The sequence below is a fragment of the Gracilinanus agilis genome, chromosome 4, assembly GCF_016433145.1.
Source record: "Gracilinanus agilis isolate LMUSP501 chromosome 4, AgileGrace, whole genome shotgun sequence".
In the NCBI taxonomy this organism is placed as follows: domain Eukaryota; kingdom Metazoa; phylum Chordata; class Mammalia; order Didelphimorphia; family Didelphidae; genus Gracilinanus; species Gracilinanus agilis.
In genome coordinates this window covers 249,724,671-249,751,878 of record NC_058133.1, presented here as the reverse complement: position 1 = coordinate 249,751,878, position 27,208 = coordinate 249,724,671, and the positions used below count along the sequence as shown (strand labels likewise).

The 27,208-nt window shown below is 41.1% G+C and overlaps 1 protein-coding gene and 1 pseudogene across 1 annotated transcript in view; one reads left to right on the top strand and one right to left on the bottom strand.

Moving 5' to 3' along the window:
- Positions 1-5,361: 5,361 nt before the first annotated feature.
- Positions 5,362-23,309, top strand: LOC123246310 (annotated as a pseudogene).
- A 478-nt stretch (positions 23,310-23,787) lies between these two features.
- ALOX12B (arachidonate 12-lipoxygenase, 12R type) overlaps positions 23,788-27,208 on the bottom strand; it is a 16,271-nt gene continuing 12,850 nt past the window's right edge. The window contains exons 12-15 of the mRNA XM_044672330.1: positions 25,994-26,115; positions 24,931-25,031; positions 24,577-24,747; positions 23,788-23,967 (exon numbers count right to left, since the gene is read on the bottom strand). Coding sequence (XP_044528265.1) covers positions 23,788-23,967; positions 24,577-24,747; positions 24,931-25,031; positions 25,994-26,115 — 574 coding nt within the window. The remainder of the gene's footprint in view (positions 23,968-24,576; positions 24,748-24,930; positions 25,032-25,993; positions 26,116-27,208) is intronic.

Sequence of the window (27,208 nt, the reverse complement as noted above, 5' to 3'; positions counted from 1 at the left end):
ACCCAGCTGCCTCCACCTTTACCTTTTAAAGCCCACTAAATTCAGTTGCTTTTTATTCATGTATGCCTCTATATATTGTTTTTATGGACTTTCTAGAAACCTTCAGATGACATAGAAACCTCAGGGCTATAGCCATTGCCAGGAATTGGTCCATCTATCCAGATTACCTTTCAATTAGAGCTTTAAAAAATATGCCACTGCCACTGAGGGGACGGGAGCATGTGGTACTTCATCCTTGAGACAGGTCTAACCACCAACCTCGCACTTATTGGTCTTCACACCACATTCCATGGCTTGCCACTCCCTGACATATTTATTACAGGGGGCTCTGAAGCAATTTGGAACTTTGCCCCAAAAGAATTTAGAGTTGATTTAGTCCGATCCCCTCATTTTATAAATGAGAAAATGAGGCCATTAAGGACACACAGTATTAACACTTACCAAAAGGCATATAAATATTAAGTCCCAAAGTCAAAATTCAAACTCATGTCTTTTGACTAAAAATCCAGTGCTTTCCTCCATTACCACATTGCCTTCCCTGTCTCAGTCTTTCTAATGACAGCCCAAAGTTCAGAAGTGATGGTAAAGAATGACAACTCTAGCATGCACAAAAGATCAGACACCAGTCAAGAAGGTGTTGATGGGGGTGACATATAAGCCATTCTAGAACTTCAACACCATATAGGGACTGGCTGAGTGTGGAGATCTCTTTATCATCCCTGATAAGGACAGTTTAGTTGATAAGGAAATATGGGCAGGACAAGGGAAATGTCTTTTACTTCATGCTTCCAGCTCTGGCTCCAGGAGCATGGAGTTTATTATATATATTTCAAGACTCATTTCACACAAAAGAACCCCCCCGAAACTTTGCAGATGTGCAGAATTTACCAATTATGTCACATCAAAACACAAAACATTGGCTTCAGAATAGACCAAGGCCAAGGCTGAATTTTAACTAGGTTCTTATCAGAAAGCCAAGTTGGGGAGTATCTTGGCCTTAGCTATAACAGGCAGCAGAATTCCTTGCTGTGTTAACAGTGTTAACCCTTTAAATTCAGGTTTGATAGGAACTTAAAGCTTTTCAGTAATACTTTTCAAGAAGAAATCACAAGGATCACAAAAGGGGTCAAAAGAGGAGTCTCAGATTTTTATCTATTCTCTTATTGGCTTCCCACATATTCTCCCTTTTCTTTTAAATTGAGAAGGGCATCCACCTGTCGGGCTATGTGAATTTCTCTTATGAGGGCAAAGGGAAACTTTTAAGTTACACAAATTTGGGGATGAAAAGAAAAGAGGACAAAAACAATGATCCAATGATTGCTAGGCGCATTGTCAAAAAGCCAATTAGGGGGCAGTCCCCTTTGGCACAAGAGTGTACATTCAAAACAAATGCATTCAATTCCTTATAGTTCAAGCAACTGCACCCAGCAGTGTAGGTCTCTGCAGGCATCTTCATTGTGTCTTCTTTCAAACAGGTCCTTCGTCTGGATTCTGGGGAGATGGCAAATTTCTTATCCTGAAATTACCCTCAAAAGAATTTAAACTTTATATTATAGATTATAAAACATACATTCTCCTCTGAAGAGGGTTAAGGCAAACATCTAGATCAGTTAAGGATACATGGCTGAGTTTTTGGATTGTGTGAATCAATTGTCAAAAGAAATTTAAAAAATTTTAAAAATCCAAAGAAAATAGAGAAAAAAAATAAGTTGTGAATGAGATGTAAAATATCAAAGTCTTATGTGCAAAAATGTAGGGAAAAATAAACTTATAGCAGGTCCTTGAATCAAGGCCCAAGTAAAGTGATTTAAGCAATGGTGCAATTACCCTTTTAGAAGCCAGGACTATAGAAAGTTACCACACTTATAAGAGAAAGAAAAGGACCAAATTTTTTATGAGAAAGGGAAGTGTCTTTTCCTGGTCTGATTTGCCTGCACTTGAGCCAGGATGATGGCCAACCTTTGGTACTTAACTAGGATGAAGCTCAAGGAAGTCCAGCCTCTAACATATGTCAGAAAAGCTGCAACCCCAAACCCAATCTCTAAGTTTAAGTCCTTCAGTATTGGCATGAGAAAGTTTTGTCAATCCTTCTTAGATTGGTATGATCTTTTTTGACTTTGTGGTGCTAGGCATTGTGCAATTTCTCACCAATCCCATTGGACTGAATGGTCTCCTTAACCTTGTGGCTCTTTTGTTCCCTTCTCCTGGAATCAGACAGAATCATTAATTATAGTCCCATAATATTTACCAATTCGTGGCAGGTTTCCATAGACTAAGGCTTTGTGGGTATGCATTAATATTAAACTTATATTACTGTGAAATCAAAAAGGATTAATATTGATAATATGTATTATTGATATTTGCACTAGGGTGATTGTTTAGAATCTACATCCCATTTGGGGTTTTGTTGGCAGATTTTGGAGTGGTTTGCCGTTCCTTCTCTAGCTCATTTTATAGATGAAGAAACTGAAGCCAACAGGATTAAGTGACTTGCCCAGGGTCATACAGCTAGGAAGTATCAGAAGCCAGATTTGAACTCCTGAAGATAAATCTTTCTGACTTCAGGCTTGGCGCTCTATCAATGCACATATCTAAACACTACTTTTAAATTTTGAAGAGACCCTTACATAATTTATTTTAAACTTCACAACAATTTTGTGAAGTAGGCATTATTGGTATTTGCCCATCTTACAGATAAAGAAACAGAAGCAGACAGAGGCTAAATGACTTACCCAAGTACATAGCTAGTAAATGTCTGGCCTTCCAGACTCATGCACTAAAACAAAGCTGCCTAAGATGGATGGAGATGCTGAGACACGATGAAATAAGAAGAAACTGAGGCTGAGATGGAGATAGAAAGGCTGAGTTAGGGAGATAAGTATAGGTAAACAGTAAAGGGAAAGAAGAAAAGCAGAAGGTTGAGATGTGAAGAGCTGGTTACAGATTCTGTCTGGGGTGGGAAAGGGAAATGTGGGAACCCTAGTAGCAATTCCTCTTAGTCTTTGCTGAGACTCTATCAGGGTGTAGGTTGGGCAGGGCAGTGACAGCTTTCATGCAATTTTATTCTCTTCTGACAGCTCCAGAGCTGAGGCATAGAGAAAATTTCAGGTAGCTTTGTTGTCCACCAGAGTCCAGTATCACACCCTGCTCCAGTAAAATCTAAGCAGAAGCTAGAATGAGGGTATGAACTGGAGTGAGTCAGAAGAACTGGAGATATTTAAGATAGAATATATGGAAATATTCCTTATTAGTGTTTGCTGATGTCTTTATGGGACCTTTATGAGTGGGAGTCCCAACCAATAGGTACTTCCCCATCCTAGGGTTAGCAGCCTCTCTTTTCAATTAATCAAGTGAGCAAGTTTCTAAAATTATGGTTCTGGGGGCAGCTAGATGGCTGAGAGGATTGGGAGCCAGGCCTAGAGATGGGAGATCCCAGGTTCAAATCTGACCTTAGATATTTCCTAGCTGTGTAATCCTGGGCAAATCATTTAACTGCAATTACCCACCCCTTATTGCTCTTCTGCCTTGGAACCATTACTTAGTTTTGATTGTAAGAAGGTAAGAGTTTAAAAAATAATAAAATTATGGTTCTCTAATTATACATTCTCCTTTCTTTTGAAACCTTGTCTAGGGGTAAAATATTAATATGCTTCCTTTGCTTGTGGGACTTTCATGCAGTATCAATGTCCATTCCTTTTTATCTAGCCCAGTGGGGTACATGGGATGTTCAGGAAAGACTAGTACCTCTGTTGTAAGGACTTGCTGAGCCCCCTTTTTCAGACAGCTTCCCTCCTTTGGTGTCCACCTGCCCCACCAGATTTCACCTGTGGCTCCAGGAAACTAAGGCATACACAAAGGCCACTCCCCAGTAAAACCATTTAGGCACACTGGCTAAACCAAGATGAGGGTCACTGATAGGCCTCAAACCCTTAGGTGAATTGGGGGGTGTCTACCCCAGGCATGTGAAGACTTCTCCCAGCAGAATGTGTGGATGAGCACCATTTCTTCCAATGGCCACTGAAGCCTGTGGAGCACTTAGAGCTTGATTAGGCATCAAATAAGCCAAGGCCATCCATTGAATCCTGGACCATTGCCAGTTGTCCTGGCTTTTGTTTTGACATTGGGTTTTGATGACTCTGGAAGAGAGAGTGAGGCTGACAGTTTTATGCAACTCTGCCTAACTGAAAAATCCACTTTATGTGTGAGTCAAAAGACAACACTAGTAATATCATTTTGTTCTTCCTCACACAAACAATTAACCTCAGTCCACAGTAAACAAGAGATGTGCCTCTCATTTCTAAGGGAATCAAAATCTCTTTCTGAATCCCTACTGGTGCTGGCATTAATCATATCAAACAAGTGTTTGGTTTCTGATATATTTTTAAATGTATAATTAATTTATAATAAATATGGATTAGATTAGATTAGATCAGCCTGGAAATGAAACAAGAGGTGGCCTGAATTGAAGGGGGAGAGACTGATTCATTATTTGAAAAGAGGAGGGAAACGATGGGTGAAATAAAGGAATAGGGAATTCTGAGCAAAAGAAAGGATGGTTACAGGGATATGAACTGAAGCTGGCTGAGTTTGGGGAAGATAAGAGAGCTTTAATGTTAGCTGTAACAGTAAAATGAATGTAGGTTAAACCTGAAAAGGGACTTTTTGATTGGGAGTGGAGAGGAAAATGGGGATACTTTACCTTTTTCAAAAGAAAGCCCTGTGAGCAGGACTGGTCTGGTCTGATATTAAGGCTTGGATATGAGACAAACTGACCTGAAGGAAAACCTAACCCAAGGCTCAAACCTGGAACATATTTGTTTAGAGAGAATAGTAACACAGTTTCTGAGGAAGCTGGAAACCAGAGACGTGGTGAGCAGCAGGATTTCTCCTACAAGCCTACCTTCCAAAGTCAGTTTTCTCTCTCAATCTGGCCTCAGCTCTGGACTGTCCCTCATACTCCATTCTTAACCCTGTCTCCATTTCTCATTTGATCTTAAATATAAATAGCCATTTCAACACCAGCCACAAAACTTAGATTTTGTGGAGTGGATTTTTCCTTTTGGAGTCTACAACTCAAATAACCCCACTGTCCTGTTTCCCTGGTCCCTGCTTCCCTCTTCCTTCCTCTCTGTCCTTATTTCCACTGTCAGATGGAGGTGTACTATATGTTTTGGAGTCAATATTGTGTATCGGCTTCAGGGCAGAAGAGTGGTAAGGGCTAGGAAATGGGGGTTAAGTGACTTACCCAGGGTCACACAGCTGGGAAGTGTCTGAGGCCGGATTTGAACCTAGGACCTCCCATCTCTAGGCCTGACTCTCAATCCACTGAGCCACCCAGCTGACCCCAAGGGGGTGTACACTATGAGAATCTCCACAGGCTCCTTTCTGGGAGTAGTGTCCTGGGACGACATCTCGGTCAGTTTGGTGGGGACTGCAGGGAAAAGCCTCCCCCTTGCAGCTGGGCAACTTTGGGAAAGACTTCAAGCAAGGGTGTAAATAAATAGCCCAACTCTGGTCTTACTCCCAACTCTTGACCCTAAACACAGGCCAGTCTTGCTCTCAGTCCCCTATCATTCTTTCTGCCTCTAACAAACCCTTGTATCCTCTGCCACCAGGAGGAGGATTTTGAAGTGAAGATCCTCAAGGATGTGGGTTCTGAATTGCTGCTGATGTTCAAGGCATCCCTTGAACAGTCCAAGTCCTTGCCCTCTTCGGATCCTGCTGTCTGGTTCAGCAAATGGCTTCAACTCATTTCCCTGAAAGGCCCTTCCCTGCACTTCCCCTATTACCAGTGGCTGCAGGGTACCAAGAGCCTGGTGCTTTGGGATGGATCGGGTAAGGATACCTCCTCACAACAGGACTGTGAGCCCAGACATCTATGCACCTCATGTTTAAGAGGGCGACAAAGATACAGACACATCATAACACAATACTGGATAAATAGAAGGCAAAAATATTAACAGAAACAGGGTTGCTCAGGGAGAGAAAAACAATCATCAAGAACAATTTATTGGAACAGCGAGGTGGCTCAGTGGATAGAGAGTCAAGTCTGGAGGACCTGGGTCCAAATCTGGCCTTAGATACTTCCTAGCTGTATGACCCTGGGCAAGTCACTTAACACCAACTGCCTAGCCCTTACCACTTTTCTCTCCTTGAAGTAAAATTTATTATCGATTCTAAAACAGAAGGTAAAGGTTTTTTTTTTTAAACCCTTAACTTCGGTGTATTGTCTCATAGGTGGAAGAGTGGTAAGGGTGGGCAATGGGGGTCAAGTGACTTGCCCAGGGTCACACAGCTGGGAAGTGGCTGAGGCCAGGTTTGAACCTAGGACCTCTTGTCTCTAGGCCTGACTCTCACTCCACTGAGCTACCCAGCTGCCCCAAGGTTTTTTTTTTTTTTTAAAGGAACAATTGGTCCATTATCCTCTGGGGTCAGGGATAGTTTGGGATCAGATAGTGGCAATGAGGCTTAACTCAATGTGATCATATTTTATTACATTTTTTAACATTTCCATTTAATTAATTAGTTAAGAATATTTTCCATGGTTCCATGATTCATATTCTTTCCCTCCCTTCCTCTCTCCCCTTCCCATAGTCAACAAGCATTTCAACTGGGTTTTACATGTATCATTGATCAAGACCTGTTTCCATATTATTAATATCTGCAATAGAATGATCATATAGAGTCTACATCCCCAATCATATCTCCACTGAACCATGTGAAATGTGATAATATTTTAGAGGGAATTTAAGGCTCCTTTCAGTTCTGGTATTCTCTGATCTCTGATTCTGGGTGAGGCTTTGAGTCAACATCAGCCTTTGGTCAAGATCCATGTGGGCTAAGATTATGTTTAGAGTTATTAAGGTAAGTTTGGGGTAAAGGTTGGATATGATGTTAGAATCAAGTTTAAAGGTGGAAGATAGGTTTCCTTTCACTTGCTCATTTTTTTCCATTTCTTCTTAGAGGGAGAGAAGGAAGGATAGAGCATTATGCTCAAATAGAGGAATTTTAGATTTCTAGATAATAGAGATGAAAAATTTTGGAGCAATAGGATTAAAGGTATGATCAATCCTGTGTGTGCCTAAAGTGGAGTAAAGATGAAAGTCATGGAAGTCAGGGATGATGAACTAGAAGATCAGGGTGTTCAAGGAATATCAGACTATTTGTTAGATTCTCCAAGCCTGAAGAGAGGAAGTTGATGTTCAGCTGATTCTGACCCTTTATGACTCCATGACCCATAGCTATCAATGGGGTTTTCTTGGCAATGGTTTGCCATTTCCTTCTCCAGTGTATTCTTCTGGAAGGCAATCAGAGGTTTAGTGTGACCCTTTAGTGACTAGGGTCATGCAGGTAGGAAGTACTTGAGGCTGAATTTGTACTCTGGTCTTCCTGGGTCCAGGCCCAGTCCTCTTAACCACTGAATTGCCCCCATAAATGTAAACATAAACATCAAAGAAAGAGAGGATGCTGAGTGATAATGGGAAAGAGTCAGTCTGGAAGTGAAGTACGGAATCAAAAGTATGTTTACCGGGTCAGCTGGGTAGCTCAGAGGATTGAGAGCCAGGCCTAGAGATGGGAGGTCCTGGGTTCAAATCTGGCCTGAGACACTTCCCAGCTGTGTGACCCTGGGCAAATCTCTTGGCCCCCATTGCCTACCCTTACCACTCTTCTGCCTTGGAGCCAATACACATTATTGACTCCAAGACCAAAGGTAAGGGTTTAAAAAAAATTATGTTTACCTCCTCTTGTTGTCCCAGTTCTTGAGGAGAAGAGCACCACATATATAAGAGAGTGGTTAGGAATGAAGTACTTTTTGGACAGACCCCTATTTTCTGATTACTCAAGATGATAGAAAATGAAGTGAAAAAATCTTGGTTCAAGGAAAGTTAATAATGGAGCAAGAGTTCCAAAGGGCACCATGGAATGAGAGGGCTGAAGACTACAGAGAGGCAGGGTTGAGGTGGATTGAGAAGAGAATATAAGGAAAAGGAATATGATTATACCTATTAGACTTGCCCTCCTTAAAAAAAAGAATGTATTTTTAGCAAAGCCTTGCAAAGGAATGTCAGACCCTATTCTTGACTTTTCTTTTGAGAAATATTATTACCATATTTCCACTTGCCATTCACTTCCTGCCCTAAATGCTTGTTTTTTGTCCTCCTGTCTCTAGGCCTGGCTCTCTCTCCACTGAGCCACCTAGTTGCTCCCCTTGGTTCAGATTCTAGTCAAATAAACAGAATTTCTCCCCATTCAGTTGAAGGAAGAGGAACTCCATTAAAAATCCAAAGAAGTCTGACAGAATTCGCTAACATTCAGCCAATGAAGAAGTTGAATATTCTCACAAATACTCAAATATTCAAAGGGCATGTGATTTTGTCAGTGAATAAAACTCCAGATGTGAGAATTTCATCTAACAATGGAGACTACAACTCCCTTAGTATATAAATGCTAGGGAGGTGCCTGTTGATAGAGGTTAAGAGACTTGCCAAGGTCACAAAATTAATAAGTCTCAGAGATAGGTTTTGAATTGAATTGGAGATGGAGGGGGGGAGGGTGGCAACAGTGTAGGGCAGGAGTTTGTTTCAGATACAGAAGATTAGGTGAACACAGAACCAAAAAATGTGGGATTATTCGAGGAGTCAGTTGAGTATTCCATTATGACTGGTATGTACTGTCTGCAAAGGATAGTAATGTGAAGTAAAGATGGAAAAGAAATTGGAACTAGATTGGACAGGATCTTAGATGCTAAGTTTTTGGGAGTCTGGACTTTATTCAGGAGATAAACAGGAGCTCTTGAAGATTTTGTAGTATGGGAATGGTGTGATCAGACATACATTGGGAATATTACCTCTGTAGGGGATTGATTAGGGAGGGAAGAGGCAGAGACAAGGAGAGCATTTAGGAGGCATTATCATAGCTTAGAAAGGAGGTAATGAAAGCCTGTAAGGTTGGTACTATGTGACTGGAAAGAACAGATGGATAAGATATGGTAGAGATAAAATTGATAGATTATTAGATACATAGGGTGAAGGAAAGGGAAGATACCTTGGAAGTTTCAAACTTAAGTGACTTAGAGAATAGTCTTAACAGGGCCAGAGTGGTTAACAGGAAGAGCAGTTTGGGGACATGATAAAGAGTTCAGTTTTGCAAAGAGTTGGAGAGAATGTCAGAGCTGGAAGGAATCAGTTTGGACTTGTCACTGGAGGAAACTAGGACCTAGAGAAGTTACATGATATGCCCAAGGACAGAATCATATGGTGAGTTTGATGTGACACCAAGTCATCCAAGAGGAGATGTCTAGTCTGAAGATAGGAGTTCAAGGGAAATATAAGAACGGAGTTCAAATTTGGCCACAGACTCTGCCTAGCTGTGTGACCCTGGACAAGTCACTTAACCCTGATTACTTAGACCTTGCAGTAATTCTTAGAATTAATAGTAAGATAGAAAGGTAAGGGTTTTAAAAAAAAAAGAATATGGGCATCCAGTCTTCAGTTAAATTTGCCAACTCTCTTGAATTCACAGAGAACATCTTGCTCCTACCTGATATTTTAAATCTGTAATGTCAAAAGCAGAGGGAACAGGGTTAGGTTGGTGAAGATCTATATGTAATCCCCCTTTAGACAAATTGAGAAGTGACTGTTTTTTATCCTGAGAATGACCATATCTGTTCTTCTTCTTCTTTTTTTTGCTAGTACAATGATGAAGCTGCTCATAAACTCATTCAAAGGGACCTTAGCAATTTGTCATCACTTTTGAGCTGGAGGAAGCTTTCCTGACTTCCAGAGCTGATCTAACAAGGCTAACCATTGCAATAGAATAGACACTGATTTGGGGATCCCTTGAGAGCTAGCAGGGTGGACTGAAAAGAGAGTTTCTCTGGAGACAAGAAGTTTAAATCTTGTTCTTCACACACACACTAGCTGTTAGACCATAAGTCAGTCACTTTCCCATTAGTGCCTCCAGGCAACTCCAGAGGATGCTGAGTTGCAAATTGCTGATCTGTATCCATGGAGGGAATCTCCATGTTGGTAAAGCTCTTCACCTATACTTGTTGACATAGCCTAGGGCTGGTCCTCTTTAAAATTTAGTTTACCACAGGCTGCTTAGTTTGTAGGAAGCTTAGGAGAACAGAGATCTAGTCTTAACTCTAATTAGTTAGGTGAGTCCAGGCAAGTCCCATCTCATTGGGAAACTCCTCCTCCATAAAATGAATAATCCCAAAGTTCCCTTCCAGTGCTGCCATTCTAGGATCTCTGACTAAGATGACTTCAATAATAGTAAATAATAATAATAGCCAACATACTTATTATGTGCCAGACATTGTCCCAAGCACTTGACAATTATTATCTCATTTGATCCTCACAACAACTCTGGGAAGTAGGTGCTATTTTTATCCCTATTTTACAAATAAGAAAAATGAGGTCAACTGGGTCTGTGACTTTCCCAAAGTCACACAAGTAAGAGGCATCTAAGGACAGATTTGAACTCAAGTCTTCCTGACCCTAGGTCCACTGTGCCACTTGGTTCCAAGTTATACTTACCCTTTCCTTCTGAGTCTCCTGGAATTAGATGTCAGTCATCTGGAATAGATAATTTCAGTCCTTTTTGTTCTTTTAGAAAGGTTCTCTGTACCTGGTGGATCATAGCCGGCTCTCAGGCCTCTCTCCAGGCCTCATTAATGGGAAACCTCAATTTGTGGCTTCCCCAATGACTTTGCTACACCAGCAACCAGATGGTGAGCCACTCCTGCCCCTTGCCATCCAGGTGAGAGGGGTCATGGGGGAAAGGAGCTGTGTTATGGAAGGGAGTAGGAGAAAATGATGTTATGTAAATGCATTATATAAATGTGTTATCATGATATCCACTACTGAAGTCTTCTAGAGGTATGGATGTGGCCTTGGATACTCAAAGACTATACAAGTAGAACACAAGTGGTCCCAGGAGCCATCAGATAACAATTTGGGGAAGTTTCTCCAAAGAGGTACACAGCAACTCTTTAAAAAACTACTTACTAAGACACCAAGAGGATTACAGTCTCCATGGGTAATGGGAATGCCCATATGGATGAAATCCAAGATTTTCTGAAAAATCAAATTCCTTTTACTTTCTTTTGCAGTTCTTTATTAAGTGAACTAATTTTACTGAAAACTTATTTTTAAAATGTCTTTAAAAGGAAGAAGATGGTGATAACATTTTTGGGGTTATTTTGTGGAATGAACACTGAGTTAGAAGCCAGAAGGCCTGAATTCTATTCCTGACTCTGCCACTAATCCCCTCCCCTCCCTGGTTTCTCTCTTCTGTTCCATGAGGGGGCTGGATTAGAATGCATTTGAGATTCCTCCCAACTCTGAATATCACATGGTTTTATGACTTTGTTGGCTTTTTGTGATGACCCTAAGGTTCAGAAAATACTTCTTTCATCTGTCTCTGTCTCTGTTATCCCTTTTGCTCTTTAGTTCAGCCAGATTCTAGGCCCCAACAACCCCATCTTCTTGCCAGCTGATTCAAAGGAGGACTGGCTTCTGGCCAAGACCTGCATTTGAAATTCATCCATGAGATGGTCACCCATGTGCTCTCCACACACTTTGTTTTTGAAGCTTTTGCCATAGCCACTATGTGTCAGCTACCCATGTGCCATCCAGTTTTCAAGGATTATGACTGATTCTTCCATTTTCCCTGCAAGCCCCAGCCATCTGATCCTCTCCCCCAAGTTTCAGGGGCTTTTATGAGGGTCCTAACCCTTCATTTTATAGGTGAGGAAATTAAGAGAGGTAAGTAATTTGCTCAAGGTCACATAGAGAGTAAGGGGCAAAAACAGGATATGAACCCAGATTCTTGAGCTCCAAATTCAATACCCTTTCCATTTCTCATTTTTCTTTTTCTACAGTTGCTCATCCTCCATTTTCACTATTCATTTCCTATCAATACTGCAGCTCGAACAGACTTCTTTAGACCTGGGAGCCTCAATCAATAAGGCCAGAAAAAAGGGAATGGTGGTGGCCCAGGGATCTGGGCCTGGTCTGTGGAGACAATGAAAAGGCTGGAGATGTCAGTGTGGGAAAAGAATCAGGGGACTAAGAGTCTAGAAAGGTGACTGGGGAGTCAAGGGATAGAATGAAATGAGTCAAAGGCAGGATTCAAGGATGAGAGAGAATCTGGATATTAAGGAATGGGAGAATTGGGAGCCTTCTTAGGGAGAAAGTTGGAAGTGGGGCTATCTGCAGCTGGAGATAAGGAAACAGTGTTATGAATTACAATTTAGAATGCAAATAGAGTTAGAAACTGTAGAAATACTTTCTGTCTTTTTTTATTCAGTAGTTGCAGTCAGGTCTGACTCTTTGAGATCTTATGGGGGGTGGTGTTTCTTGGCAAAAGTACTATAGTGGTTTGTCATTTCCTTCTCTAGTTCATTTTATAGATGAAGAAACAGAGGCAAACAGGGTAAAATGACTTGTTCACTTGTTACTAATTCACACAGCTAGTAAGTGTCTAAGGCCAGATTTGAATTCCCAAAGATGAGTCTTGACTTCAGGCTTGGCACTCTACCCACTGTGCTACCTAGCTGCCCCCTTGAGGAAGTAAAGAAGATGATGAAAGAATTTTCTAAGGAGGTGGCACATGAGCTGAACTTTGGGGGAAAAAAGCATGAAAGTGGGATTAAACAGAGCCGTGCTGGGTTGAAGAGGGCTTGGAGAGTATATTATGGGCAATGATTATTCCCCACAAACCACAACAACTGGCTTTCCAAAACAAAACAAAACAAAACAAAACAAAAAAACACAACTCACATGACACATTTTAAAGTTTAAATTGCAATATTAAAATTTTCTCTAGACAATCAACGAAACAATAAATCAAGCCCTGATTGGTAGCATTTTCCTTTTTCCAAGGTGTAAAAGCTCACTAAAAGTTTAATAATTAGCTCTAGAATGTGGGAGTTTAATGAAGATGACATTGGAATAGTCCAGGGAATTTGTGAACCTAGTTGTGTGAATGCAGAGAAGAATTTGTGAACCTGGTTGTGTGAATGCAGAGAAGAAAGTCCTAAGAGATGTTATAGAGATTATACAAAATTTGCCAACTGTTTGTATATGGGAAGGAGGAAGGCAAGGAAGATTGGAACTTTGGTTGAATGGGAGGAAGGAACTTTTCTTCCTCAACAGATAGAAAGGGAGTTTTGGAGGATGAGTGAGTTTGGAGAAAAGGAGGATGGAAAGATGTATATAGGAAAAGAGACTGATATTTACTAGTGAATCAGACAAGAAGGAAGAATAGGCAAGAGAGTGGTCAACAGTGTCCAAAAGGGAAGGGGACTGAAAAAAAGGTTTTTGCAACTCCAAGACCTGTAACATCTTGGAGAAAGCTGTTTCAGTTGAATGGTGATGTCAGAAACTAGGTTATGAAGGATCAGATAGAGAGTGTGAAGAAAAGAAACAGGCAAGGAGTGATTTGCACCTGGGTGCTAATCCCAGTCTATAGCAAAGTTCAATAAATCACTAACTCTCTAGGTCCTCTGCAATCGTGGTCCCCTCCTGAAAGCTATCACAGGTTCTAAGTCATGCTTCCTTCCTACACCTTCCTCACCAGTGAGAAGAGTCACATATGGCCAGGACTTCTCAGGGTGGCATCCCTACTGAAATAAAGACCTCTCTGCTTCAGGGTAGTTTGTTCTGATGGGAGAGAGGGAGGGAAAAAAAAAAAATCCTTCATTTCTCTATTCTTTCTGCCACACTGCCATCTACAGGTGTCTGGACTAAACTCCTCTCCAAAGGTTCCCCAGTTGCAGCTGCTGTTGGAGTAGTTTATTTACTCTTTTAGCTCACAGACCCAAGGGCTATCTCAGCCCTTATGTGTCTTGGAGTCAAGAGATAGAAAAGCTCTTAGAAGATAAAATGGACAATTTTGATTACATAACATTGAGGAGATTTTGCAATACAAAATCAAATGAAGTTAAAATGAGAAGAGAAATAGTTAATAGAGGGGGAAAAAACATCCTTGCAGCATCTTTGATATCTATCTTTGATAGAGATAAAATATAAAAGGAGATGTTCTGATCCTGTCCTTAGCCACTGTAGAACCCCAAAGTTATGACACAGAAACTAAGCAACCACAAGCAAACACAAGCTAGGGACTTCCCAATCAGGATGGCTCCGAGAAACCTAAAGTTACTAACAGGTCAGGATGTCTTAGAGAAATCCACAGTCACTAACAATAGGGTGTTATTAAGGCTCCTAAATGTAGCATAAAGACCCTACATGCTTGGGGAGACAGCCAAAAACCACTAACTACAAAGACTACTTCAAGAACTATAGGGCGCCCCTGAGTCTGTCAACACCCGCCACCTTACCCGCCATCCCTCGACTCCCCCCTTAACCACCAGCCCGGAATCCCAAACGTATATAATCTTTAAACTGACTATGCCCCCCCCCCCCAGAACTCCTTTGCTGAGCTCCCCTAGCGTGCACTAGAAATAAATACTTCCCTTTGCCTGGATTGCATTGTCTCTGTGTGCTCCTTGGGTGGCGATCCATTCGGACCCTAACATATGGGGGCTCCTCCGGTGCTGGATTCAACCCCCTAAGGACCACCGGGACAGGGGAAGTTCTCTGTGCAGTGTGATGTGACTGGTTGTATGATTGTGTATGGGAGGAAGTCAGACTCTGGCTGGACATATGGCTTAAGAGGACGTCCTATGCCAAGTCCCCAGGCAAAAGTCCGATTCCTCACCTGTTTCTGAATCTGGACCGGCTAGACATTTCCTGTCTTCCGCAGGGAAGCAGATCAGGAACACAGGGAAGCCAATCGGTTAGGACGGGTGGGAAGGAAGTTGTCTGAAAGCTTGGAGACAAAGATACGGAGCTTCGATAGGGAACTTCAGGGGGTTGGAGGCCCCCTATACCCCGGGAAATAATTAGGGGGAGTCCAGAGTTTGAGTTTCTGGAGGAACTAGATCCCAGGAAGTCCAGGGTTTGAGTCCCTGGCAGAACCCCAGGAAGCCTGTAGTGGATGCACTACAGGTGTGGGGAAAGTAAAGAGCACTGGATCCTTTTGAGAGGACTCCAGGGAAAGGGGGATGGAGCCCTGAGCAAGCTCCCACCCTGACTCAAATTCTGTGTGAATCCACAAAAAGGAGGAAAAGCGTACTTCATAGGTAAGGCAATCTCTAAGAAACTGCAAATTTAAAAGTGACCAGAAATTTTTCCTCTCTGCCCCCCTTTTAAGAAGCTACTGGCTCTCTCTCTCTCTTTTTGCTTCAGCTAGAAAAACCAGTTCTATCATAATTTTTTTCTTTTCCCTTTGGAAGGAGTCCAATTGATGATGGCCACAGACAATATAAAAAGTTTTAACAATTTTCACTTAGCTAAATCAATCTTTCCAGGAATATGGCATACCTGGAATTATTCAGGCAGGTATCAGAGTCCCACTTCATAGAAAAGTAAAGAAGCAAAAGTGTATTTATTTTAGGATACCTATTGACGCATGAAGAAAGGTAATTAAGAAACAAAATTCATCATATGTCAGTCAGCTCCTTGTTAAGAGTTAACCCTTTTCTGACTCATTCTTTTTCACAGAATTTTTTAGTCATGGAGATATGAATTGTAACAATTGATCTTTTGCCAGGATGAAAAGAAGAATCTAGCTTATATAATTTATGCTTTATATTTGTCAGTGTGTGTGATATGCCCAGGAAATATGTCTGTGTGCTATATATTGTTTGTCTGTGACCACAATGGGAGGGTTACAGGTTAGGAAAAATAAATCTCTCTCTCTTCTTCATTCATTCCAGAGGAATGGGGAAGACAGAGGCATTAGAGAAATTCAGAAAATAACATCATAATTTCTGAATGTCATAAACTCTAAGATAATTCAGTTGGTTAAAAGAAATCTTATTCTCTGCTCTTATTAAGGCAAGAGTTAAACAAACTAATCTGTCAAACATTTCTCCTTCCATTTTTTCACTGGCCATGAGAAAGGGAACATGGAAATCAAAAGACAGAAAAAGGGACAAATTTGATCCCATCACCAGATTCTATCAACAGGTTAAGTACTGAGACATATATCTAATGAAAATTACAAAAGATTCTAAAATGCAATCTAAGAAAAACTTATTCAGACAGAAAGCAATGATTCTGAGTTGTGTACAGAAGTATAGAAGTGCAGCTTAACTTTCCTAGCTAGGCAAAAACAACAACAACAACAACAAAAAAAAAACCATCAGTCTTGCTCAGTGTTTAACCAAGAGTGAAAAAGATTCTTTAAACAACCATGAATTCAACCTAACATTAATCACACTGATATTAGTGAAAATTTAACTTAAAGATTATTAGAACAATGCAATTGGCTTACATTTCAAAATTAGACCCCTTTAGACAGAGACTGGTCCATGAGAAAATTATATGTTGAGAGCGAATCATCCACGCCGCCCCAGTTCAGCAGGAAGTAGCTATGAAAAGCTAAGAACATCACCCATTTTCCCCAAAACTCATGGACCTTTCTCTACCCATTAGAGTATATATTTGCTAAGGAATTGAATAGGTACTGATGGTATAGTGTAAATTCATTGACTACTAGTTAAAAAATGGAATTTCAGTTAAATTTAAGAATGCACAAAACTTATATTGAAAAGCTATCTAATAGGATTTGCAGTGTGTAAAATACAGATTTGAATGATTAGACTTACCAAAAATGCTTATCGGACTGAATTTAGGGTAAACATATGAGCATGTAAAATTGTTACTCTAAGATCTGTACCATCATATTAAGCAATAGGTAAAAATATAAGTAACATTAGGGTTTCAAATTTTGGTAATTTAAAAAATAATATATGCATTAAGAATCTAGTATATTGTGAATATAAAAATTTGGAAAGCATTGTAATTTATTAGGATATAAAAATTATTTTAAAAGCATGGGCAATGTATGAGAAGAAATTCATGATCTAAGGAATAACATGCAATATTTTTAGAAAAAAAATATTATTCTGGGTGAGAACAAACATGTAGAAAGGTACAGTGATCAATCAAGTGTGACTTGCCAGCTTAGCTCTGTAAAGTGAAAAAAATGAACAAGAAGCTAATAGCAACTTTATAACATCTATAATGATTGTGCAAAAATTCAGGTTTCCCTAATTCACCACAATTGGAGTATAAATTTAAAACAAAAAGGGGAAACTGCAGATATTATAGAGAATAAAAGACATTTAAAACAAAGAAGATATGGTTTGGAAATTTATAAAAAGAAAATAACACCTATTGTGACAACTTAAAATTAAGCCTTAAGACAAAAGGGAGATTTTACTCCACAATTAGAAGCATTTTTTACTTAAGAATTGATTTTAAGGGTTGGGAATTGTTAATGATTTTTGATATGGTACAATGTAATTTATTGTGGTAACAAAAAAAAGTTGTAATGTTGTTATTGAGAACTTATTCTAGAGTTTAAACTTGGGATATTTCAAATGAGATGTTCTTTTAATGTATATGCTGTCAGAACTAGCAACAAGTAATCATGATACACAAGAATTTTTTAAAGTGGTTAATCTATGCATAGGTTTTAATAATACAGGTACTAAGAATTTGGTATTCTTAAGTATTAAGTATTAAGAATTCTAAACAGTGTTGTATTTGACTAAGGTTGTATGCATCTAGACTATAAAGAGAATTTTTTTCCACCTGAATAGGTGAGGGATATACGCTATGCAAACTGTATGAAATTAACAAGGAAAATTTGATCAGCCCAGGAATCTAATAGGGGGATTACAAGCAATTAAATGTAGTACCTTTCCTCTTTTTGCAATAATGGTAAAGGAGGAGAAGCCAGAGGAAATAAGAGTAATGGATAAAAAAATAATAGGTGTGAATTCTAGTACAAAATAGACACAGAAAATGGTAAATCAGAATAATATTGATGGTATTTGATCAACTATGTAGCAATGTTTTAAAGTAAAAGGAAACTAAACTGGAGGTTCTATTATATTCTGTTTTAAAGAGAGGTTTAAAAGGAATAAGAGTAAATGCTTTGAAATTCATTTTGTTTACATACTGAAGGATTGCTAAAGGACTTAAAGTTATTTGTAAGTTGTGGAGTTCAAACTAAAATCTGTTTCAGGAGATAATACAGCCCTGATTTATATTTACTACGGAGCTGCTCAATCCAGCACTCCTGTTCCTTAATTCAAGTTTTGTGACTAAAGTGTAAGATTTTAATTATTGCCAAAATATGTAAGAATAACTGAGTGAACAGCCTTGTAGGGATGTGAAAGGCTTGTTTGAAGGAATGGAAAATTGTTTCTAAACTGCTGCTTAGCAGATTTCTCTAAGCTGTAATGGGTAAGACTTGTCTTTTAAGGAAGGAGAAGGCTTCTGGGATCTAATGGTGATACAGAGAATGTTCTCTGATTGTTAGAGAGGCAATTCTAGGGCTCAACCTGGACTGGACCTCTTCTAACCATCTAAAATACTAATCTTCGAGTGGCACAGCAATGGCATAAGCCAGTGACAGTTTTGGCCTGTGCATGAAGCCCCATCACTACATGTCCCTTGGGATGTGAGGAAATGGTTTCCCTGTCTATCTTTTTTTTTGTGACAAGTCCCATAATCAGCACATGAGGCAAATTATAAAATTAAAGTTTCCATTTCCCCAAACAACCTATTAGGTTGGTAATTGAAAATTATCAAATTGTTAAGGAACATGCTTTGAGAAGTAAGGTGAAGTTTAGTAATAGATGACTTGTAGCTTGCAGCCTTAATTTACCACAATTGAAGTTTGGATCTTGAGCTTGGAAATATAACCCAAAACTTTCTGGATTTCCTCCAGAATCTAGGATAAAGAAATTTATCTGTAAAATATTGTTATTAATGTGAGCCTTGCAAAAGGGTATTCTGTAACAGAAACATCATTTGTCAACTCTACAAATAACTTAGGAATCAAACTTCCTAAAAGGATCAATTCCTATGCGAGGATGATTTCTGGAGATGAAATCTGTTGGCTAAGATACCCAAATGTTAAGGTTTAATATCAGTTTCTATTGTACTAAATTTTCTCTCTTTATATCTGGTGTTCTAGTTTTTGCAGTCCTAGGTTCTATGTTCCCCCTTGTGACCTGTGTTGGCCAGTCCAGGGAAACAGTCAAGTCTCCAAGCCTTCAAGACCCTGGCACTCACTGCAGACACGTCCCTGGAGACCCTATGCCCACAGCTTCTCCTTCTCCTCTCAGGGATTCTATGCCCCTTATTAGCTATGAAGAAGCTACAGAAGGCTAAAACCATCGCCCCATTCCCTTAGATATTTGGAGGAGGGGGAAGATGACATAGGACATTGTACCACTCTAGTGTAGACATTTTTCAGGCAAACTACAGGCAGGAACATTCCTTTGCTCCCACTATGTACCCTTACCTTACTCTGAGTCAAAGGTTTGACTCAGTTACTAGTAGAGGGGGAATTGAGGTGGTACAATGAAGCCTCCTGGGAATGGGCTGGAGAGATCCTGCAGGCACTTACAGGACAAAACTGCTTGACCTGGAAGGGAGCTGCATTGTCAGCACTACCTCTGAGTCTTTCCCCTTCGCCTTGTGCTCACAATCTGCCCTGAGTGCCCATTTTCATCCCAATTTTGGTAGGCCTGGGCATAGGAAGCCTCTTCCATTGTTCTCCATGGCTGACTATGCTTATTTCCACAATTCTAGGCCCCTTTCTCCTCCTATTCCTCCTCCTAACTATTGGCCCCTGCATGATTAACTGGCTGGTCAGTTTTGTGAAGGATGGCTTTAATGCTGTCCAACTTATGGTCCTGAGGCTACAATATAAAACAATTTTCCCCTTGGAATATGGTGAAACCAGTCCTTGGGAATGATTTCCCAAGGGTCCAAGAGAAAAAGTGGGGAATGTAGAACCCCAAAGTTATGACACAGAAACTAAGCAACCACAAGCAAACACAAGCTAGGGACTCCCAGATCAGGATGGCTCCGAGAAACCTAAAGTTACTAACAGGTCAGGATGTCTTAGAGAAATCCACAGTCACTAACAATAGGGTGTTATTAGGCTCCCAAATGTAGCATAAAGACCCTACATGCTTGGGGAGACAGCCAAAAATCATTAACTACAAAGGCTACTTCAAGAACTATAGGGCGCCCCTGAGTCTGTTAACACCCGTCTACCTTACCTGCCATCCCTTGACCCCCCCCCCTTAACCACCAGCCCGGAATCCCAAACGTATATAATGTTTTATCTGAATATACATCACTGGAACTCCTTTGCTGAGCTCCCCTAGCGTGCACTAGAAATAAAGACTTCCCTTTGCTTGGATTGCATTGTCTCCGTGTGCTCCTTGGGTGGCAATCCATTCGGATCCTAACAGCACCCCATGCAAATCTCCCTATGGGAACTTATTGTAGCAAAATTCAAGGGGAAGGCTGAGGCTGGCACTTTTTGTACTTCCAACACCAAATTCCTTTCTCTCTTACACAGTTTTGAATCTCTTATCTTCCCTGATAGACTGTCATTTCTTTGAAGGTAGAGATTCTGTCTTGCACATCTTTATATTCTCACACTGCTCTGAATGAATGTTTGTGGGGAAGCAAAGACAGGGAGTGAGGATACTTGGAACCTTGGAGGAATAGGAGGATGAGGCAAGGGTTATAGGTGCCTTCTGTTCCAGGTGGGGATGATGTCTCTGCCTCACTGTAGTCTATAGTTCTTGGAAACCAGGGCTGTCTTGAGTTGGTAGCCAGAGGGATGAAAATCCTCATCTACTGTTCCCTCTGCTTGCTCCACAACTTGGCTGAGGGTCCAAAGATGGAGGGGTCCAAAGTCTTGCCAATTATCATTATCGAGATGATGGACTGCAGATCTGGAATACTGTGGAAAGGTGAGGGTAAGGACCCATGGGTCTGAGACCCCCAGATGTCTCTCAGTAAACTACACACACACACACATACACACTTTATACTCTATGATCTCTAATTCCTCTTAGAGATTTAAATTTTGGTACTATCTTCCACCTTTTAAATTCATCATATGTCCTATTTTCCTCTTCTTTGATTGGCTTCTTTTAATGCCTCTATTTCATTGATGGAATCATCTTCCCAGTTTGTAATGTCGGTTTTCTTTGAATTCCCTTCAAGTTTGTAATGTCGGTTTTCTTTGAATTTTCTTTCTCCTTCTCCCTCTCCCCCCATCCAATAAGACACCTAGCTGTTTATTCTTCTTTTAAAATATCTTTAATAATAGTCTCTTCCCTTCTACTTTTTGCTGCTAGTACCCTTCAGTTCCCTCTCACCTAGGCTGCTTCATAATTGGTTTCCCTCCCTTCAGTCTCTCTCCTCTGCAAGTCCCTCTTGTACAGAGTAGTCAGCTGAAAACACTATTTTCCTGATATTGCTCAAGTGCCTACAATGGCCCCCAGTTTCCTATTATATCCATTCCAAAAACATAAATTTTGATTTTTCAAGTGCCTTTGTAATCTGGCCCCATTTGAAATCCCATTTTCTACAGGAAGCCATCCCCAACCCCTCTTGATTCTAGTGCCTTTCTTCTGTTAATTTATATATAATCTATGTTAAGTGTATAATTTGATTTGTATGTATTTGTTTGCATGTTGTCTCCCCATTAGATTGTAAGCTCCTTGAGGGCAGGGACCATCTTTTGTCTCTTTTTTATATCCCCAAGGCTTCAAAGAGTGCCTGGTACACAATGGGCTATTAATAAATGTTGATTGGTTAGTTGGTCTCAACCATCTTTCCAACCATCCCTGCCATTGCCACCCAATGTATACCCTGTACTCCATTCCAACAGGACTATTCTCCTCATTTACTATACACACTAGTGTTATTAATTTGAAACCTTTTCCTCATGACAACTGGACTAGTCACTCTGCCTCTATTTCTTTACCTATAGAATAAGGACCAGGTTAAATAATCTGTCCAGACCAGCTTGCTCACTGATTAATTGATCAACCCTCTTTGATACTGGGTACAGAGTAGGTGTTTAGTAAATATTTGTTGACTGTTTCAGATTTGTCTCAGATATCATTGGTATCTACTACCCAGATGACAGATTAGTCCTCAAGGACTCAGAACTCCAGGCCTGGGTCCAGGAGATCTTCATGGAGGGCATTTTGGGCCAAGAAAGCTCAGGTATAGGCTTTTGCACTTAGCACCCCAGTTCTCCCATCTTCCTCCTAGAACCCATTCCTCTCAAAAATAGATATCCAGCTCCTGTAGTTCTCAGCTCCTTCCTTGCTCTACCCCTCCAGGTGCCCCTACTTGCCTGGAGATCCTGCAGGATCTGGTCCATTATGTTACTATGATTATTTTCAACTGTTCTGCTCAACATGCTGCAGTCAACACTGGACAGGTGAGCTGACACATAAATATCTTCCTTTCTTTGGGTTCTTGAGAGGACCTGGTTATGCTTGACCTGAGTTCCTGTGAACTCAGATCTTGGAAAAGTGGAGGTGATGTCGTAGGATTTGATAAACTTCTAAGAACTCAAGGCTGGGGAGTGGGAGTGGGGTTTGGAGAAGAGGAGTGACTTGGAACTGGGGAAAGAGGCTCCCTAAGTCCCCTGAGGGGAGCTGGAAGCCTGGGTCCTGACTTAACTGTCTGTGGATGGGAGTGTCAGTTTGACTTTAGTGCTTGGGTACCTCATCTTCCCACTTCCATGAAGCTGCCACCACCTGTAGCCAAGGGCACTGCAGACCTTCTGGGAATGCTGAGAGATGTCAACACAGCTTGCTATGCCTTGATACTCTTCTGGGGTATCAGCGACCAGGACAGAGAAATGGTGTGCCAGATTGTCAAGCAGTGTCTTACTGGGGCTGGGCCTGAGCAGAGGGATCTCGGACTGAGAGGCTTAGTCCTGACCTAATTCCCAGATGGGTGAGGCCAGAGTGTGGGAGAGTTGGGAGTTCAAGTTCGGGTGGGTGGGGAAGGGTGAACTGCAGATATCTGGGTCCCACCTGCTTCTTCACTGTCTTCAGAGATGTGCCTTTCAAGGAGGAGGCCCCCAGACAGAACATAGCTGCCTTCTAGAATCATCTGGTCCAGATCTCCCAGGACATCCAGGAGTGGAACAAGGGCTTAGACCTGCTTTAGCCCTATCTTGACCCTCTCCAGACAGAGAATAGCAGAGCCCTCTCTCTACTCCTGCCTAAGAGAAAACAACAGCTTGTCCAGCATCATAATTGTATGATTGATCAGAAAACCCAGGATTCCTGGCCCCTAATTTTAGTCTAACCCTAGACTCTAAACATTCCAGCTTTGGCTCTGGAAATTCCAACCCCCTATCACTTTCACCTCTCCCAGGTCTAAGTCTTCAAGATTCCACCTCCTCCACCCTCTCAAAGCAGTCCTGTGCTTTCTTTTGCTCTATAACTTCAAGAAATGCAGGTGATACCGGTAGATGATGCCAAAGCCTAGCCCTGTCCCTGTATTCTTTGTACAACTCAAACCTCCCTCACCCCTAAATCATAAATGTTGACATAACTAGAAGGTATTTGAGTTGTTCCTGTGTGTGTGAGGTGGGGTTTGTTGGTTTGGGGGTTGTTTTTGTCATTGTTTTAAGAACAGAGTTCAAGACTTGTCGAGTGGTAGGAGGCAGGAATCCACAGAGGAGTAAATAGTCTCTCCCTCCAAGGGTTAGGTCAATGAGGGTAGGAAGATGGATTTCCTAACTCCTCAAGAGAAGTCAGGGCTGCAGACATAGTTTTTTGGGGCCCTGAGTGGGATGTTTGTTCATGTATGTACATACATGGTGTATGCTTTACAACAGGGGACCAATAGAAGTCATCTAGATGGAAATGCTGTTTTCAATTAAGGCAGGGTCTAAATAGGAGTAGGCAATGGGGAGGGTCTTGTTCCTCTGTTGGATATTGCAGGAAATCTGGGCCAACCGTTCTTTGAAGTTCTGGATGCTCCTCCATGGTACTTCCTCTACAAAATGAATGTCGGGAAAGTGACCCAGGGGTCGCTGTGGGTTGAGAAAAGTAGAAGTAAGTTATAGAGCCCAAAGGACCAGTCTCCTAATTCTGAGTTGGCCTAGATCTGGTCCATGGTGGACAAAGCTCCTTTACCCTACATTCTTGTTCAAAAACAGGATGGGAGGTGAACAAGGCAGGTAGCCACCCAGAGAGTGACATCTAAAGATATGACTTATTACAAGTACATTAAAAATGCTTCTTTTTGAACTTATTTCATAAAGTCAGTTGGTTTGTTATAGGAAAGTAAAAACTAGGCAGATAGTAACACAATGAGCACAATTTTTAAACCTACCTAGGTTCCATTTCTGCTATACACATACATTATATATACCTACAGGTCCACTTAATGCTACCTACAGTGCTCCCTACTCTTGCTTCCTCCATTCTTCCCCTCTAAAAGTATTCTCCTTAGGAGGTTCCCTCTATCCTTCCTCCCAACCCACCCTACCAAATCTCTAACTTCCTTCAACCCGCCACACTCTTCTAAGTCTAGTTTAACCTCTGAAAGTCACACTCCCCTCCCTCCCCCCATGGACCTATATATCACTCTCCCATCCCAACATTCCCTCACCCAGCTGCTAGTTTCCTTCCCCTGGTACCTTGTCATCAGGTTCCTTACTAAGGGTCCAAAGTACAAGAAGCACGATACAAGAGGTTTTAACATCAGGCAGTGATTCCAAAAAGCTCTCTTCAGTGGTCAGCCCCTTCTCCTGCATGGGTGGGCACCTCATGGATGATGGGAAGTTGGGCATCCAGGATGTGTACTCTAGCTATAGGTGAAGGAGAGAGAAGGGGATCTGGTGTCAAAGTGAAAGCCTAGTCTTCAGAAGACACAATTTCCTACACTAGTGCCAGAGCAACCTCTAGCATTGCCCCCAGGTGGGGTCATGGGGTTGGGAGTAGAAACAAGGCTGTGAAAAAGTAGACAAATTTGGGGGTGCTCTTCCCAATACCTGTCCTGTATTGACAGCAGCATGCTTGGCTGAGCAAGTGTAGATGACAATGGTCACATAACGGATGAGTTCCGGCACTGTCCTTATGCAGGTAGGGAATCCTGGGGATTGGGAAAGATATGGGGTCACTCCCACAAGTCTCCACAATCTGGTGCCACTTTGCATTCTGAACCTTATTTTATGTTTCCCCTCTGTGCATTCAATACAGAGCTCCATCTGGACTACTCTGGGTCTCTTATTAGGGTCTAGGTTTCCTTTGCTGGAATACTATCCTTTAAAATGCCAAGATGGCAGCTTAGTAGCAGCAAAAGCTGAAACCACTCTGATAATTTTTCCAAAAACCCAATTTAAATGTCTTCTGCTTTAGGAAACCTTCACTGATCTCCCCATCAGTAACAGTCTTTCACCTCGGGTTTCTTTTTGACTAGCTCTTTGTTCTGATTTAATCACTCAGTGTTGGTGTCTTATCCCACTTCCAGATTGTAGGAACAATCATAATAATTATTAGTAATAATTAATAATATATTTAATATCTACAATATGAATATTATATTATATTTAATAGTAATAATAATTAGTAATAATAATTCCCATAAAGCTTTATGGTCTTCAAAGTACTTTACATTTCTTATTTGAGCTTCACAACAAGCTTGTAAAGTAGCTGTCATTATTTGTAATTTACAAATGAGGAAGTTGAGGATCAGCGATTTTCTTTTTTCTTTTTAAAAAAAGCCCTCATCTTCCATCTTAGTATCAGTACTCCGTATTGGTTCCAAGGCAGAAGAGAGGTAATGGATTTTTCATGGGTCACAAAGTGTGTGTCTAAGGCAGGATTCTAAGTCTAGTCTTCCCAACTTTGAGACCAGTACTCTCTCCATGAAAGAGCTTATCTTATGTGTCTCTTTCCTATATCTCCTCCAAGGTCTAGAACAACACTATGTCACAGATAAACATCTGTTGAACTAAAATGCAATTAAACCCTTTGAATATCCACCCGAGGATGTTCACACTCTGGGAACCAGCTAGAGGTGTTGAGGAGAAAACTTGGAGTAGATTCCAGTACCTGAGCTCTCCCGACCCAGTAAGCACTCAGCAAATATCTCCTGCACCCAGGCTTGTAGTTCTGTGTCTCCTTCCACTGCAGCATCATTCTGGTAGTAGTAATTGATGATCTCAGACACATACCTATAGAGCAGATAGTAACTCAAACCCTGAAGGGAAGTCCCTTTCCTATCTTCAACTTCCGGTCTATCTATCCCTCCCTTTTCCTCATTTCTCCAGAAACTGCCTCTCTACCTGTTCTTAGGACCAATAGTAGAGGAAAGTTCTCAAACAAGGTTTTAAAAGCATGCCCTTTGGGATGTTACTCTCCATTAGGGTGAGGCTTTGAGCCTTTCCAAGTTCCACAGGAGTGGGATTTCCTAGAATGAAAAATGTCTTTATAAAAAAAATATATATTTGAAAGTGCCCCCTTTTGCATCAGTCCCTGACTGAGTGGTGCCCCAGCTGGTCACTTATCTTGGTCTGCAATTATTCTGGACTTGGGTTTAGTTCCCTGCTCTGATATTTACTATCTCTGTGACCTTGGGAAAGGTATTTAACTTCTCTGGGTCTCAGTTTCTTGCTCTAGAAAATGAGAAGTTTGGGCCACCAGTGGATTAAAAGAACTACAGACCCTTTCAGGGGCTCGAAAACCTCTGAGACTTTTGGCTCTTGAGATGAATGTGCAGAAAGTAGAGACAGACCAAGTTGCTTTGTTGGAACACAGGTTGGGAGCTAGGTCTCCAAGTTACTGCTGAGCAAAAGGTCACAGATTGACACAGAACTTTAGAACTGGAAGAGGCCCTCAAAGATCATCTAATCCAACCCCATCATTTTATAGAGGAGGGATCAGAGGCCTAGAGAGGGGAAAGATTTTGTTATAAGGCACACAAGAAATCAGTAGGAGACGTGACTAAAACCCAAGCCTCCAGGCCTAAAACTTTATTTTTATTTTTTCAAACCCCCTACCTTTTGACTTAGACAGATTCTAAGACAGAAGAGGGACAGCGATTAGGTGATTGGGGTTAAATGATTCCCAGGCCACACAACTGGGAAATATCTGAGACTAGATTTGAACCCAGGTCCTCATAACTCCAGTCCTGGAACTCTGCTATCTAGCTGTTTTGCCCATTTTTTCTTTCCCTCTTTCCCTCTTTCCTTCTTCCTTCCTTCCTTCCTTCCTTCCTTCCTTCCTTCCTTCCTTCCTTCCTTCCTTCCTTCCTTCCTTCCTTCCTTC